General features: G+C 45.0%; 1 protein-coding gene across 4 annotated transcripts in view; it reads left to right on the forward strand.

Moving 5' to 3' along the window:
• The window catches only part of LOC147122377 (interferon-induced protein 44-like), a 73,614-nt gene extending 58,510 nt beyond the window's left edge, over positions 1-15,104 (forward strand). For 3 of the 4 annotated variants that reach the window (XM_085983491.1, XM_085983490.1, XM_085983492.1), the window contains exons 7-8: positions 8,175-8,275; positions 14,035-15,104. In XM_085983491.1, coding sequence (XP_085839617.1) covers positions 8,175-8,275; positions 14,035-14,217 — 284 coding nt within the window. In that variant the 3' untranslated portion in view covers positions 14,218-15,104. The remainder of the gene's footprint in view (positions 1-8,174; positions 8,276-14,034) is intronic. The other variant, XM_085983493.1, reaches the window with a different exon arrangement.
• The last annotated feature ends 2,364 nt before the right edge of the window (positions 15,105-17,468 follow it).

The raw sequence follows: 17,468 nt of genomic DNA on the forward strand, positions 1-17,468 counted from the left end.
CGCTCTGCACAGCCATTCCGCCACCACCTTTTAACATCAAAACCTGAAGTTTAATTTGTCACCTGTAACATATATTAATCGATTGTACTTTAAAAATTGGTTGTAAAATACTGTCCTTAAATTCCTTTCTGAATAAAACATCCACAGAGCCTTATAATGATCTTTTAGCTTATATTTAAAATACTCTTTTAGATTGATTCTCCTCCCCTTAAAAAACAGAGCATTCCTTCTTTGCACAATCACGAATCTAGCCAAACTGAACATTAAATTAATTGCCGCTCCGCTAGACTCTGGCAGACTCTCCTGCAATCCCCATCTCAAAATTGAGTCCCACGGGATTCCCATTCTCGCTCTTCGGTCCCCACCCAGCAAAAAAGCTTCACACAACTGTCGAACATAGTACTTAAAGTCATTTAACTGCGGACATAACACCAGTAAATGGGACAGAGTCTCATCCCGTGTCCCACACACTGGGCAAGTTTCCGCCTCCACTCGTCCAATCTTGCACAAGACCGTCATGGTAAAAATCCGGTTATGAGCCAATTTGAAATCCAGTTCAATCCATTCTGGGCATTTAAAATTCGCCCACACTCCCTTCCAAATCCTGTTGAAGTCCAGCTGTGGGTATATACTCTGCCAAAACTCCTGACCAGCAGGTGTCTTGAATCTCCATTCTCTGAATACCTCATAGAAATCTCGAGTATTACAGTTGTCAAATTGGACTAACTCTCCCCCTTTCTCCAGTACAAAGCTTGGAAAAGCAGGACGCATTTTACTTCCTTTGGAGATTTCCGCATTTATTTCTTCCATCTAATCCTGTGACATTGCCCTCACAATCTTCTCATACATGATCCCTATTGCTTTTCCTTCTACCTCCTGATCCTCCTCCCACACCATGTCCCTCACTATCGCTTCCGGCAACCAACCTGGAATCACCTCGTATAATACATCTTTCACAAATATAATCCCAGCTTTTATAAAAGCTTGATTAAATAAAACCTCTCCTTCGATGTTGACCCACCTATTCAAAAATAAGGGCTGTTCTAAAAATTCCTCAGCCCCCTTGGGCATAAACTGCACACTTTTTAAAAATTGAGCCCAAATCTCTACAACCCCCTTATAAAACCTAGGGAGAAGTTTAATCGATTTCAAAAACATATTATTGTATTCCATATACAATATCCCCTGCCCTCCTATCCCACTTCGTTTAAAAAAATGCTCAAAACAACTCTTCCAAAAACTTGTATTTGACTTCTGAAGAAATCTCTTCACCCATTTGATTCTAAAGGATTTTTTCTTCAAATCAATATCTGGGAAATTGAGTCCTCCCTGATTTCTCCGTCCAATGATGGTATTGTAAGCCACCAAGGCTGGTTTCCCTTCCCATAAAAACCTCACACAAGCCTCTCGGATGGACTTTTCTGCCCACTCAGGAATATCCTCCACCGTCAATAAGTACCATAGCTTAGATAGCAGGAGAGCAGACACCACTGTCGCTCTTCCTTGCACTTTCAACCACCACCTTTCCCATCTTCCCAAAATCTTTTTAATTTTCATAACCTTCGGTTCCCAATTTAATCGATCCACTTCTTCCCTGCCTTTCGTGCACCCCCAGAACTTCCAAAACCGCCACCACCTTAAAGGGACATACCCCCAACTATTCCCCCCTACCCCTCCCTGCAACCAGGCATTGGGACTTACTATAATTCACTCTGGCACCTGAAGCTCCACAATATTCCTCCACTACCTCCATAGCTTTCCTCACTGACTCCCCATTTCTCAATGTTAAGGTTGTGTCATCTGTATATTGGTGTATCACCGACACCAGCCCAGAACTGGGTACCACAATCCCAACTACACCTTGTTTCTTTCGCATCATGTAACCTAATGGTTCTGCTACCAATGTGTACAGCAATGGGGACAGGGGACAACCCTGTCTCACTGATCTCTGTATCGGAAAATACTTAGATAAAAAACCATTACATTTAACACAGCTAAATATGTTTGAATCAAATATCCTTATCCACTGAATGAAATTTTCCTTGAAACCAAATGCTTCCAAAACCTTCAATAAAAACTCATGAGAGACCCTATCAAAGGCTTTCTCTTGATCTATCTTTAATACATAAGCCTCCCTCCCACTCTCTTCCATGAGCTCTATCGCATCTCGGATTGAGACCACAGAGTCTGCGATGTCCCGGCCTATGACTCCATAGGACTGAGAGGGCTAAACTATCTCCGGTAACACCTCCTTCAAACGATTTGCCATAACCCTCGCCAAGATCTTATAATCCATATTTAATAGTGTGATGGGCCTCCAATTCTTCAGATCCCGTCTATCCCCTTTACTTTTATAAGCTAAGCTTATGATACATCTCCTCATCGATGGGGCCAAGCTTCCCTCAATTTTAATTTCCTTAAAAACTTCTAAGAGCAATGGACTTAAATCTCGAAAAATTCCTTATAAAATTCTGCACTTAGTCCATCAGACCCTGGGCTTTTCCCCCACTTCATTCCACTTATTGCTATTTTTATTTCCGCTAATCCTACTTCTTTATCACACATGCTCTCATCCTCCTTTAAACCCTCTTCAATAAAAGCAGTAACCTTCTCCATCTCCAAATTGGAAATGTCTTCTTTTGTATATAGCTCTTGATAAAAGCTGCTAGCCACCTCCAAAATCTCCTCACTTTCATGAATGATCTTCTCCCCAACCTTCAACTCCTGAATTAATGATAATCTCTGTCGCAGCTTCTCTTGCTCTAGAAAATATCTAGTGCATCTTTCGCCCTCCAATGCATCTCTAGCCTTTGCACGGAGAATGGCCCCCTTGCATTTTTCAGCTTGCAATAATTCCCACTCTTCCTTTAGCACCCGGAACTTAGTCTCTGCTCCCTTATCCCCTCCGTCAACTGCTTTATAATCCCTTCTTTATAAGCACTTTCTTTCAGGTATTGATTGTTTAAAATCCACACCCCTGAACCGATCTTAACTCTGCTGTTCCTAATTCTAAGAACCAAAGCCGAGTGATCACTAAAAAATACTTTTTTATAATAAATCTCCATCACCTCCGAACTTAACCCTTCCCGCATTAACACAAAATCTATTCGGCTCTGTTTTAAAACATCACCCACCCAACCTGCTCTGGAGAACTCCCTTTTTATGGGGTTCCGGTCCCTCCATAAGTCTCTCAAATTTAAATTTGCGATCATTTTTACAATCATCCCTCTGGAGTTATCATCTTTAAAGGTCATCTGGGCTGAAATGTCCATCCAAGATAAAAATACATTAAAATCCCCCACTATACAAGGATTTTCCACCTCTGCCACTTCAGTGAATAACCCCCGAAAAAACTTGCGACGCTTGCAATGGTCGTTCGTTGCATAGATATTAAAGAGATCACAATTAAATCCCTCCAATTTTATCCTTAGCCATAAAAATCTCCCCTCAGTGTCCTTGTCCACCAAGGCAACGTTCTCTTCTATGGACGGACTCACCAAAACAGCCACCCCTCTACGGTTATTGTTTGCACAACTTGCAAACACCTCTCCCTTCCAAACCTTCTGAACTCTTTCTAGAATATCCTCATCCCAAAAGGTTTCTTGCAGACACAACAAGTCCGTGCCTTTAAAACCCTGCAACAACTGCTGCAATTTCTTCTCACCCCTCAGTCCGTTCACATTAATCGAGACCAATGTAATCATGGCTCCAAAGAAGGGAAGTATGCCCAATAATCTCCCCATCATTTAATCTCTGGCTCTTCCCTCCTCTCATGCTCCTTCTCAACTTTTCAGGCAGCTGTTGCTTTTTCATGCAGCCTCCGGCTCTTTTTCACCTCCTGTTTGACCCCTCCCTGCTGTTTCAGCCTCTTCCTTGCATTAAGTTTGGACCCAGGAGCTGCCCTTTCTCCCTCCTTCTGCCCCTCACTAACCTTTCCTTTTCCACATGATGCCACCCCATCCCCGACTTCCATGTCTCTGTCCCCCTCTAATTCCTCACACTCAAGCTCTTCTGCAACCCCCTGTGCCTGCTCCCCGTCAGATACATAATCCTGCTCCCTGTCAAATACTTCATCTCCCATAAAGAGTCTTCCTGCTATCGCAGTTTCTCCCACTGTGCCGCCCCCTTCGACCACGTCTCCACCTCTGACCCTTGCACCTTGTTCCCTCACTCCATGGGACAATGGCGCACCTAAATTGTTCCCTTCTGACATCTCTATCTCGCCGATCCCATCCTGCTGTCCCTTTAAAGCTCCTGCCTCTTGCACCCTCTCCCCGTCCTGCCCCCTCCCGCTCACCAAGATATCCGACTCCCCGCCTCTCCCCTGAGCACCCACATCCTCCACACACCCCGCTCCCACCTCCTCTCCCCCTGCAGACACAGACTCCCCAGGGGGAGCCGAACTGCACTAAGGCTCAAGACTGCACTCGACCCTCGCTGCCGTCTTTGTTCCCCTCCACAGCACTCTCCGTGTTTTCCGCCATCGCCATCTCGATCTCCGCTCCGCCATCCTCTGCCTCTTCCTGTGCTCCTTTTTCCTTCATTTTACCGGCTGTGTCCTCCAACTGCACCGCACCTCCGGCCGTTCCACACTCCTCTCCTGCTCCTTCTCCCATCTCCTCATCACTCATTTCGCTTCCTTCTGCCACACACTCACAGCGGGTGGGGCCTTTACGACACACCCCACAGCTCTCCGCCTTGCAGCTCCGCGTGATATGTCCCGATTCACCGCAATTGTAACAATACAAATCAGGACAGTTTCTTACGAGATGGTCATGTCCCAGACAATAGTAACACACCTTTACTTGGTTATCGTGCAGCACACGAAAGTACTGCACTCCTTCCAGTGTCTCGAACTTCATACTGTAAGGCAAAGACCTCGCCCCCTCTGGGAACCGCACCTTTACATACCGGGTTCCGTCTGCTACCCGTGTTCCCAGATAGTACCTCCTCTTTATTTCGGAACAGATTTTAATGTCCCACGACTCCAACTTTTTACTCAGCACTTCGTCCTCGATGTACACAGGCAAGTTCAAAAATGAAACCATCACCTCCTCTGAATATAGCAGAGTCACCTCCAAGAATTTCTCCCCAACTTTCAGACTGAGCAGCAGTTTTTCCACCTCCTCACGGCCACTGACCGTCACCTCAAATCCCACATTTGGTTTTGGTCGGCAGGCAAAACAGCTTCCCTCACCACAGTCCTCATGAACCACCTGGATTATATCCCAGGCTCGAATCTTCTTATCTTCACATTGCACCACCACCGTATTTTCTTTACCAAACCTCCTGAGGTCCCGGCCCAAATCTTTGGGCCTTTTTTTCCCCTTCCCACCATAGTTTCTTCCCTAATAAAATTCCTCGCAGGAATATTGTCCTCTGAGGGGCCCGGCACTCTGGACCCCTCAGCAGCCATCTGGCTGTTTTTTGTGGGCCAAAAAGGCCCTAAAACCTGAAAACAACACCCCAAAACCCTCCACCAACTTTTTACAAAACTCCCTCCAACATCCAGCTGCAATTAGGCAACCAGTCACACCTGGCTCACTCCTAGCCCCTCCCACCTAGAGAGTGCTGCCCACTGAGCCACGGCTGACACATTGTAATTCATTGACTATAAGCTCTTTGGGACTTCCTGGGAACATGGAAGCTGTTACATAAATGCAACTTCTTTCTTCTTTCTATTTTAAACAAGAATACCGCAATAGGAGGACCGCAGAGCATCTAGTGAGCATCTGTCACATTTCAGGCGGAGCACTTTGTCACACATGCGTATCTCTGTGTCACATTTAAAAAATATTAAAAATCAGAAAGAAAATCTGGTTTCTTCTGACCTTGGGGAGGAGTTGGTATTGATAATCAGCTGCAAACCTACAAAGACAAGTTCCCAACAATAGCAATTGGCCTCTACTTGATATCAAGACATGCTTATGAACAGCAATTAGACTTTGTGGTATTAAAGAGATAGGTCTGATAACACACAGCTCCACCTTAACAGCAGAATAATTCACTGCGTATTCCATGAAATACTGCTCTCCTTACCCTCTGTAGCAGGGGAAATTCTAGAATCTATTATTAGGGACGTGATAACAGGGCACTTAGAAAATCATAATATGAGTGGGCAGAGCCAACACAGATTTATAAAAGGGAAACTGTGTTTGACAAATCTGTCAGAGTTTTTTGAGGTTGTATCTAGCAGGGTAGATAAGGGGGAACCAGTGGATGTGGTGTATTTGGATTTTCAGAAGGCATTCGATAAGGTGCCACACAAGAGGTTATTAAACAAAATTAGGGCTCATGGGATTGGGGGTAATATATTAGCATCGATTGAGGATTGGTTAACAGACAGAAAACAGAGAGAAGGAATAAACGGGTCATTTTCGGGTTGGCAGGCTGTAACTAGTGGGGTGCCGCAAGGATCAGTGCTGGGGCCTCAGCTATTTACAATCTCTATTAATGACTTAGATGACGGGACCAAGTGTAATGTATCCAAGTTTGCTGATGATGCAAAGCTAGGTGGGAAAGTAAGTTGTGAGGAGGATGCAAAGAGGCTGCAAAGGGATATAGACAGGTTAAGTGAGTGGGCAAGAACATGACAGATGGAATATAACGTGGAGAAATGTGAAGTTATCCACTTTGGTAGGAAAAATAGAAAAGTAGAATATTTTTTAAATGGTGAGAGATTGGGAAATATTGGTACTCAGGGGGACCTGAATGTCCTTGTACACAAATCACAGAAAGTTAACATGCAGGTACAGCAAACAATTAGGAAAGCAAATGGTATTTTGGTCTTTATTACAAAAATGTTGGAGTATAAGAGTAAAGAAGTGTTACTGCAATTATATAGGGCCTTGTTGAGACCTCACCTGGAGTATTGTGTCCAGTTTTGGTCTCCTTACCTAAGGAAGGGTGTACTTGTCTTAGAGGGAGTTCAACGAAGGTTCACCAGACTGATTCCTGGGATGGGCGGATTGTTCTATGAAGAGAGATTGAGGAGATTATGGGCTAAAAATTCGGGCGCCAAGCTCGCCTGGGTGCCGGATTTAGCGCAGCAATCGGAGCAGTTGCGATCGCCGGAAATTTAACTTGAGTGCCCCAAGAGGGACACGGGGCGAGGCTCGAGGCGCTCCGCGTCCCTCTTAGGGCGCTGAAACTGAATATCACAGCGCAACGTGCCACAGCGCCACATGCTGCGGCACGGCGCGCTGCGGTACTGCAGGCCTTTCTCCCCTTCTTAAGGGGGAGGGGCCTGCACCAGCGCAATCTCCGATCGCGAGTGCCGGCAAAAGAGCCCGGCACCGTGGAGAAGTGCCGGGCTCTCGGAAAACAGCCGGCACTGCCCGGGGTGGTAGCTCGGGAGGCCGGGGACGGAGTTGCTGGCAGGCGGCCGCCAAAAAAAACGGCCGGGCCGCACCTCCACCTTAATTTGCGCCACTGCCGCCACAGGTAGGCCCCATGAACCTGGCGCGACTTGCGGCCAGATTAACAGAGGCGGTCGCAAACAAATATTGCGATCGGGGCGGTAGTGGGGCGCTGCACACACCGATGACGTCATCGGTGGCGGCGCAGCGCTACATGCTAACGCCGGCATAAGCGCCCCCGATGAATATTGCGGGAGGCGCGGCCAGTGGCGCTACAGCCACTAACTGCCCTCTTTAGGCGCTAACTGCTGGCGCAACACACCAAATTTTTCCCCCTATGTCTATATTCCCATAAATTTAGAAGAATGAAAGGTATACAATTATTACAGGGCTTGACAGGGTAGAAGCTGGGAGGATGTTTACTCTGACTGGGGAGTCTAGAACCAGGGGTCACAGTCTCAGGATAAGGGGTCGGCCATTTAATATTGAGATGAGGAGAAATTTCATCACTCAAAAGGCTGTGACTCTTTGGAATTCTCTACCCCAGAGGGCTGTGGAGGCTCAGTCGTTGAGTATACTCAAGACAGAGATCGATAGATTTTTGGATATTAAGAGAATCAAGAGGTATGGGGATAGTAGAGGAAATTGAAGTTGAGGTAGAAGATCAGCCATGATTTTATTGAATGGTGAAGCAGGTTCGAGGGGCTGAATGGCCGACTCCTGCTCCTATTGCTTATGTGCTTAGGTTCTCTGATGTATCCTGAGCAATGCCATGGAAGATCTACAAATAAATAAATTATTTCTTTCATTATATAGAGATACCACAGATTGTTTTAATAACAAAAGTGGATAACGAGTGTCCTTTGGTTTGGAAAGATGTGGAAAATGTCTATCGGAGTGAACACTTTGAAAAAAAGGTACAAATTCTACCATATTACCAATTTCAGTAGCATCATCATTCACATTGGCCCGGATTTTGCGATAGGAATAATGGTGAGGCTATCAGTAATCAGCGTTATTAAGGTGTAAATCTGACAGCAACTTCTGCCATTCGTACATGTGCACTAAAACACAGAAACCGAGTTACCCTGCTCCTCCACAGGCTGCGCTACACCGGTACATGGCTAAAATACTCGGCATTGAAATACATGTTGCTGTACTTACCCACTAGTTACCCACTAAACACGGCAGAAAAAGTTAGGGCCTGTCCATTCAAGTGGAAGTCAATTTTTAACGGCCTGATAATTCTTAATTACTGCCAAACATCGTCTCTGGTACAGAAAATTTAAATTTGCTAATGTGGAGTCTCATTCCAGCAGAATTTAATTATTATTGGAGATTTATAAAAATAAAATTAAAAAATTTTGAAACTTTTTCTTTCTGTCCCTTTTATCTCTCTTAATCCCATCTTTCTTTCCCTCTCTTTATTTTGCTTTCTCTACCTGATTTTACATTGAATTGCTGGCACGGGCTCGATGGGCCGAATGGCCTTCTTCCATGCTGTAACCATTCTATGATTTTATGAATTAAATATTTTAACTTACATTTGCTGGTTTAGACTCTGCGTGGCTCAGTGAGGATTCTTCAATCTGATTGGTTGAGGAGCCATGCTGTTGCTTGTCCTGTTCACACAGGTCACTGATCTCCTGTAGAGGGCGCTGCGCTGTTTCAGATGCTTGATGACCATAAGTTGCTGCTCAAAAGCCCACGGAAATCTGTGGGCAGCTGTAAGCGTAATGAACGGCGAGCGCCTTTCGTTTGCCACTGACCACAAAAACCGGGTCAAAGTGCACTTGTTGGTGTTCAAGGCACTTTAAATAGAATTTAGGGCTTTCTTTATTCTTAATAATTGGCACCATACTAGTCCTGGAGAAAGTCCATTGATGATTGCCCAGGACAATATCTGAGCTATGATAACAGAGTGGCAAATTTTGCATTCCTTGGCGATGACGAGGTCAATGTGTGATCTGGTAGAGCTGTTTAAAATAATGAAGGTATTTGAGAGGGTGGATAGAATCATAGAATGGTTACAGCACAGAAGGAGGCCATTCGGTACGTCAAGCCCATGCCTGCTCTCTGCAAGAGCACTTCAGCTAGTCCCACTCCCCCGCCCTTCCCCCGTAGCCCTACAAATTATTTTCCTTCAGGTACTTATCCAATTCCCTTTTGAAAGCCACGATTGAATCTGCCTCCACCACCCTTTCAGGCAGTGCATTCCAGATCCTAAACACTAGCTCCATAAAAAAGTTTCTCCTCCTGTCGCCTTTGGTTCTTCTGCCAATCACCTTGAATCTGTGTCCTCTGGTTCTCGACCCTTCCGCCAATGGGAACAGTTTCTCTCTATTTACTCTGTCCAGACCCCTCATGATTTTGAACACCTCTAGCAAATCGCCTCTCAACCTTCTCTGATCTAAGGAGAACAACCCCAGCTTCTCCAGTTTATCCAGGTAACTGAAGTCCCTTATCCCTGGAACCATTCTTATAAATCTTTTCTGCACCTTCTCTAAGGCCTTCACATCATTCCTAAGGTGCAGTGCCCAGAACTGGACACATTACTCCAGTTGAGGCCGAACCAGTGTTTTATAAAGGTTCATCGTAACTTCCTTGCTTTTGTACTATTTATGAAGCCCAGGATCCCATAAGCTTTTTTAACTGCTTTCTCAAGCTGCCCTGCCACCTTCAATGATTTGTGCACATATACCCCCAGGTCTCTCTGTTCATGCACCCCCTTTAGAATTGTACCCTTTAATTTATATTGCCTCTCTTCATTCTTCCTACCAAAATGTATCACTTCGCACTTTTCTGCATTAAATTTCATCTGCCATGTGTCTGCCCATCCACCAGCCTGTCTATGTCCTCTTGAAGTCTATCATTATCCTCCTCACTGTTCCCTATACTTCCAAGTTTTGTGTCATCTGCAAATTTTGAAATTGTGCCCTGTATACCCAAGTCTAAGTCATTAATATATATCAAGAAAAACAGTGGTCCTAGTACCGACCCCTGAGGAACACCACTGTATACCTTTCTCCAGTCCGATAAACAACCGTTCACCACTACTCTCTGCTTCCTGTCACTTAGACAATTTCGTATCCATGCTGTCACTGTCCCTTTTATTCCATGGGCTTCAACTTTACTTGCCAGCTGATTATGTGGCACTTTATCAAACACCTTTTGGAAATCCATGTACACCACATCAATCGTTTTGCCCTCATCACCCCTCTTTGTTACCTCATCAAAAAACTCAATCAAGTTAATTAAACACGATTTGCCTTTAATAAATCCATGCTGGCTTTCCTTAATTAATCCACACTTGTCCAAGTGAACTGGATTTTTCCCAGATTATCGTTTCTAAAAGCTTCCCCAGTACCGAGGTTAAACTGACTGGCCTGTAGTTGCTGGTTTTATCCTTACACTCTTTTTTGAACAAGGTTGTAACATTTGCAATTCTCCAGGCCTCTGGCATCAGCCCCGTATCCAAGGAGGATTGGAAGATTATGGCCAGTACCTCCGCAATTTCCACCTTTACTTCCCTCAGCATCCTAGGATGCATCCCATTCGGTCCTGGTGACTTATCTACTTTAAGTACAGCCAGCCTTTCTAGTACCTCCTCTTTATTGATTTTTATTCCATCCAGTATCTTCACTACTTCCTCTTTCACTATGACTTTGGTAGCATCTTCTTCCTTGCTAAAGACAGATGCAACATACTCATTTAGTACCTCAGCCATGCCCTCTGCCTCCATGCGTAGGTCACCATTTTGGTCCCTAATTGGCCCCACCCCTCTTCTTACTATCCGTTTACTATTTATATGCCTATAAAAGACTTTTGGATTCCCTTTTATGTTAGATGCCAATCTATTTTCATACTCTCGCTTTGCCCCTCTTATTTCCTTTTTCACTTCTGTTCTGAACTTTCTCTATTCAGCCTGGTTCTCACTTGTATTCTCAACCTGACATCTGTCATACACCCCCTTTTTCTGCTTCATCTTGCTCTCTATCTCTTTCGTCATCCAGGGAGCTCTGACTTTAGTTGCCCTACCTTTCCCCCTCATGGGAATGTACCTCGACTGTAACCAAACCATCTCTTTAAAGGCAGCCCATTGTTTGATTACAGTTTTGCCTGCCAATCTTTGATTGCAGTATACCCGGGCCAGATCCGTTCTCAGCCCACTGAAATTGGCCTTTCTCCAACTAAGTATTATTATTCTAGATTGCTCCCTGTCCTTTTCCATAGCTAGTCTAAACCTTATGATACTACGATCAGTGTTCCCTAAATGTTCCACGAATGACACTTGCTCTACTTGACCCACCTCATTCACCAGAACCAGATCCAACAATGCCTCCTTCCTTGTTGGGCCTGATGAAGAAAGTTCTCCTGAGCACACTTCAGAAATTCTTCCCCCTTTCTGCCCTGTCAACCCGCCGCCATGCGCGTTTCCCAGATGTCGGGTCTGTCAGCGCTGAGCAGACCCGACACGCATTGGCGGGGGAGGCACTTCAGGTCATTATGACCTTGTTAGCAGCCCAATAAGCGGTATTTTGAGCTCACCTTTACATTTCACGAGGTCGCCCACGGGGTCCACGCTGCTCGGGGATCACGTCAGGTAAGGAGGTCGGGAGTTGTATGATCATGGAATCATCTCATTACTTGACAGCTGCAAATGTGCAATATAAGCTCCCTTATCACAGCTGTTCACTTTCCAAGCTCAGAAGCTGTTGCTTACTGCATTTGGAAGACAGATTGAGCTTTTTGCAGGTTGCAAGTGTTTGGAGTAAACTCTGTATCCAGTGTCACCTCATTGGAACAACCACTCTCACCATTGACAGATCGCTTCTGTCATCTCAACTTCACCTGCCATCTATTATATCAACATCTTTGCCCTTGAAACTATCTCACCTTGGTCCTCAGAGTCCCACCACAATCAGCCCCAACACCAGGCACACCAGCAGCACCAACAACAGCACCAACCTTCTCCGCAATCAACTGATGCTGCACAGGACAGCGGGCATCAGCACCCGACCACAGTGCTGCCCAGGAGGCCAGAGATGGCCTCACTATGGCCAGATTTACTTCACTTGACACTGTACACCCTGGCTGCCACTTGATGCGCCATGTTGGCACCACCCCACACCAATACCATAATGCCCAAGCCATTTCTTTCACACTCATGACCATTACAGTGGGTACCGTTATGTCTCACCATTCACTGCAACTCACTAAGCCACTTCCAAAGGTGCACACAGATCTGTTCAAGAACGCAAAGTGTTGAAAATAAAGGTTACAATGTTTGACAGCACATTAACAGAAACTATACATGAACATTGCATAAAACACCCAACAGCCTACACTTGTATGTTGTTATTTGGTACGATTGGACTAAGATGAGGGTCAGTGTGAGGGGTGGCTAGTGAGATGGGGAAGTGATAATGTAGATAGAGAGCGATGTGCGGAGGTGCAACGTAAGTTGGTGTGAGTAAGAATCTGCAGGAGTATGGTAGGGAAGGCAGAGTGATAGGGATGTGATGAGTGGCACAGCAGGATGAGGTTGAGTGTGGCTTTGCACTAGCGATTTGTGATCTACTGAGATCATTGAAAGGTTTGCGCCACTGCAGCCTGGTCCTCCTGACGACATCCCTGCTTCTGCCCTCCTGTGCAATGTGCAACCAGACTGCGTTGATCTCCTGGGGAGGTCTCTTCCACCCATTGGAAGGAAAGAGAACCTCCCTGCATGCTGTGACTCCCTCCATAAGCATATGGAGGGAGTCATGGGAGAGCCTGGGTGCAGCCTCTGTGCTGTGCTCGTCAGTGTTTGCAGCACCTCAATGCTGTAGAACACTGACAGCACCACTGTCAAGATCAATTTACGCATGGTCCCTTTAAGGAAACCGGCTGATGACGCGTTATCAAATGACGTCATCAGACCCACTTCCTTCAATTGGCTGGCAAACTCGCTGGGCGGATTTAACAAGCCCAATCAGGGGAAAATCATTTTGGATGGGCTGGATCCAGCAGTGAGGCTGGAACCCGACACCGAGGCCGGGACCCACCACTGATGTCGCCCGCCACGGACCCACCGAGGTTGGGGAAATCGCAGCCTTTGTCACGGGGACTAGTTGAGGCAGTGGCTTTTGCAACTTTTATGGGAAATTGGTAAGTATTTGTAGCAGAGGAAGATACAGGGCTATGGAGAGAGAACAGGACAGTGGGATTAGTTTTGGATTGATAGAGGTCTACAAGGAGACAGTGGAGAAGTGGGAATAGTTTTGGATTGATACTATGGGGAGAGAACAGGACAATAGAATCAGTTTTGGATTGCTTTAGCAAAAAGCCAGCATGGCCACGATGGACTGAATGGCCTCCTAATATGCTGTAAACTTCTATGGCTCTAAGGGAGTTGGATATGCAGACACAGTTAGATGAGGAAGGATGGGAGGAGGGTCGTGTGGAGCATAATCACTGGCGTGGACTGGTTGGGCCAAATGGCCCGTTTCTGTGCTGCATGTTCTATGTAATTCTAGATACGTGTTTGAGAAGTATGGTTATTAAGTGATGTGGGGAAACAGTGGGTAATGGGATTAAACAGATACTGAACTGCCATGGATAAGGATGCACTTAATGAGCCAAATGTCCTACTTGTGTTCTTATGTCCCTAATAAGTTATATTCTTCTTTTCTAGATGCTGGAAGTTGGTGAACATCTCGGTATTCCAGTTTCATGCATAATTCCTGTGAAAAATTACTGTTCAGAAATTGAGCTTGATTGTGCTACAGACATTTTAATACTGTCTGCACTGGTACAGATACTGCGATATGCAGATGATTATTTTGAGAATCTGGATGAACAATCGCCAGTGTGTTAGTTTGGTTTCTAATGACTCTGTCCCTTTTTTGGGTGATAGTTACTGAATAGTTTCACCTTGAGTCTGAGTTCAGTTAAAAACTGTTAACAATCATTTCCTCTCTTGCATGCCTGTGATCTCACTGTCTTGGATAGAATAGTTAAAAAAATATATAGCTTAAAGGGATACTGGTGTTGCTAGTGTAAGGAAAGGGTTGATCAGACACCCTGCAGTCTACCAATATTATACGGCTCTTGTTTTCTCTTTTTATTGTAATCAATTTAGCATGTGCCTGTTAAGTAAGGAAGTATAAGTCAATTTAGATGCAGTGACCACTGAACTGTTGGATTAATACTGAGCTTAAAGCAATGGTCAGTTTAGTACCAGAAAAGAGAGATTCCAATGCATACTGATGCATACATTTGAGAGAATGTTAATTAGTTGGTAAGAAGTTCTGAAGAAGGAAACATCTGCAAACACAGCATCCATTTTAGAAGCAGGTGATTAGTAGGGAATGGTCCAGACTTATAATTAGAAGTTTCACTTGGTGGAATAGCAATTAAAAGACTGAAACTATCGGTGAGGTAACAATGTTGGGGAGTTGTACCTGTCTACGGAAGAAGAACTTGGTCAAACTAAAGTTATTGATAAGGGACAAGCTCATTAAAATTCACCTTATATGGAGCTGTATTATGTAATGCAGAAATGTGTGGATTGTCACGTGCAAAGGGGTAAGATAAAGGTCTAAAAAGTGGTGGTTAGGATTCGTAAAAGCCTAAGATACTGAGCTCAGAATGGAAACATGTTTGAATGCTCTGACTAAACCTGCAAGGTTTTCTCGTATGTACTGCTTTTTAAGTGTATGTTTAATTACTGTATACTTAATAATAAATCTGTAACATCTGACATTTTGTCTACGAACCCTATTGATTTGAGGACTGAAATATAAGTAAGCACACACTTATCCTCTCTAACAATCCAGAGGAGTCCGGAAAAATTGGACAGAATCTTAGAATTAAGCCGGTTAAAAGCAAAATCAAGGAAAAAGTAAATAATGAAGGGTAACTTAGTTCAAGTTAACTCCTCAAAGTGTGAAAAATGAGAATCTTGCTACAAGTAGATACAAATTCTTTGTTCACTTGGGAGTGAACTTCCGTTGTTAATTCTCTCCAGTGCGTGACGCTGTGCGTCAGGGGCAGTAAAGACAATAATGTACCCCTTTGGGTGTTTTGAGCTGCGAAATACAAGCCAATAGCTGATCTGTGGGTACAAATGATTAACGTGCTCATACGGATGTTCCTCCTTCCTCGTCTATCTCATTACTTGAAGCACTTTGAGACACTTTACTATGTTAAAGGCGCGATATCAATTCAAGTCATTGTTGTTTCCTTCCTCAATTTTCTATCCTTTTAACAAAAAATCTTAAACCAAAAGCCATTGAAATATCAGACAGAGGAATGCCGTGGGAGCATGTTAAGCATTCACACACCAATAACGCAAACAGAAACTTTATGGGGGTGAATTCCCTTAGTGGGGGGGAGCGGGGCGTGGGGGGTGGGGGGCAGGGTGCGGTCTCAGTAAGTTCAGGGGAAGCTCGGGGCAAACAGCATTTTCACGTATAAATGGGGTTTCTGCCAAACCTCCGCTGAAGTCATGGCCACGGAGTGGGAGGACCCCCAAGGGAAATTCACCACCTCAGTCTTTTAAAAATTCAAACTCAAGTTAAGCACGGTGGCATAGTGGTTAGCACTGTTGCCTCACAGCGCCAGGGACCCGGGTTCGAATCCGGCCTCGGGTGACTGTCTGTGTGGAGTTTGCACATTCTCCCCGTGTTTGCGTGGGTTTCCTCCGGGTGCTCCGGTTTCCTCCCACAGTCCAGAGATGTGCGGGTTAGGATGATTGGCTATGATAAATTGACCCTTAGCGTTAGGGGGATTAAATACGTGGGGTTACGGGGATACAGTGGGATATGTGTTGGTGTAGGGGTTACGGGGATCGGGTGGGATATGTGTCGGTGCAGGCTCGATGGGCCGACATGGCCTCTATCTGCACTGTGGGGTTTCTGTGATTCTGTGATTAAGCTTGTCACATAGCTGAGAGGTCAGCATGCAATCCAATTTCATTGTTATAAGCTTTATTCAATATTAAACCTGAATAACATGGTTGCTGCTCGAGTCGAGTTATTTTGTCTTTTGTTGACTTCACTCCTCTCCTATCACTGGTGAACTGTGTGTGAATGTTTTGGATGTTAGCGATCATAACTCAGAGAATTTAAGAGTGGCACAGGTGTTACACAGTATATATCAGACCATCTAGTGGCTCATTTGTAGATTGTCACCCTGGTAGCCAAATACAAATGTTCTTTAGGGAAGCAAACCTAGGAAACCTGCCGTCTTTACCCATTTACCTTTATCAATCATAGAATCATAGAATGATGCAGCACAGAAGGAGGCCACTCGGCCCATCATGCCAGTACCGGCTCATTGAAAGAGCCGTCCAATTAGTCCCACTCTTTCCCTATAGCCCTGCAAATTGGTTCCCTTCAAGTATTTATCTCATTCACTTTTGAAAGTTACTATTGAATCAGCTTCCACCGTCCTTTCAGGCCGTGCATTCCAGATCATAACAACTCGCTGCATAACATTTTTTTATCTCCTGTCGCCAGTAAATAGTATGCTGTGAGTCAGTAGAAACTGGGTTGAGACTGTCCAAACTCATGTTTATAACATATATTTGTTCCCAAGTTCTGGGCAATATTGGCAAGGCCGCATTTATTGCCTATCAGTAGTTGGCCTGAAAAAGTGTTGGTGGGCCTTCTCCTTGAACCCCTGCAGTCGTTGTAGTGATGGTGCTCCCCAGGTGGTGTTAGGCAAGGAGTTCCAGGATATTGACCCAGAAACGATGAAGGAACAGCGGTATATTTTCAAGTCCGGATGGTGCATGAGTTGGAGGAGAACTTGGAAGTGATGGTGTTCCCCTGATTACTGCTGCTCTTGTTCTTCTCAGTGATAGAGATCACGGGGGAGGGAGGTGCTGTTGAAGTAACCTTGGTGAGTTGCTGCAGTGCATGCCGTAGATTGTACATACTGCAGCCACAGTGCGCCAGTCATGGAGGGGACGGATATCGAGTCCAGTGGCAAGGGCACTGAACAAATTGCTCTGTCTTGGGATGGTGTCAAACTTCATCAGCGTTGTGTCTACACCCATTGTGGTGAGTATTGCATCACACTCCTTGCATGAGCTTTGCAGATGATGGAGAGGCTTTGAGGGCC

This window comes from Somniosus microcephalus, chromosome 3, assembly GCF_052327205.1.
Source record: "Somniosus microcephalus isolate GS21.2 chromosome 3, FLI_Smic_1.0, whole genome shotgun sequence".
Taxonomy (NCBI): Eukaryota; Metazoa; Chordata; class Chondrichthyes; order Squaliformes; family Somniosidae; genus Somniosus; species Somniosus microcephalus.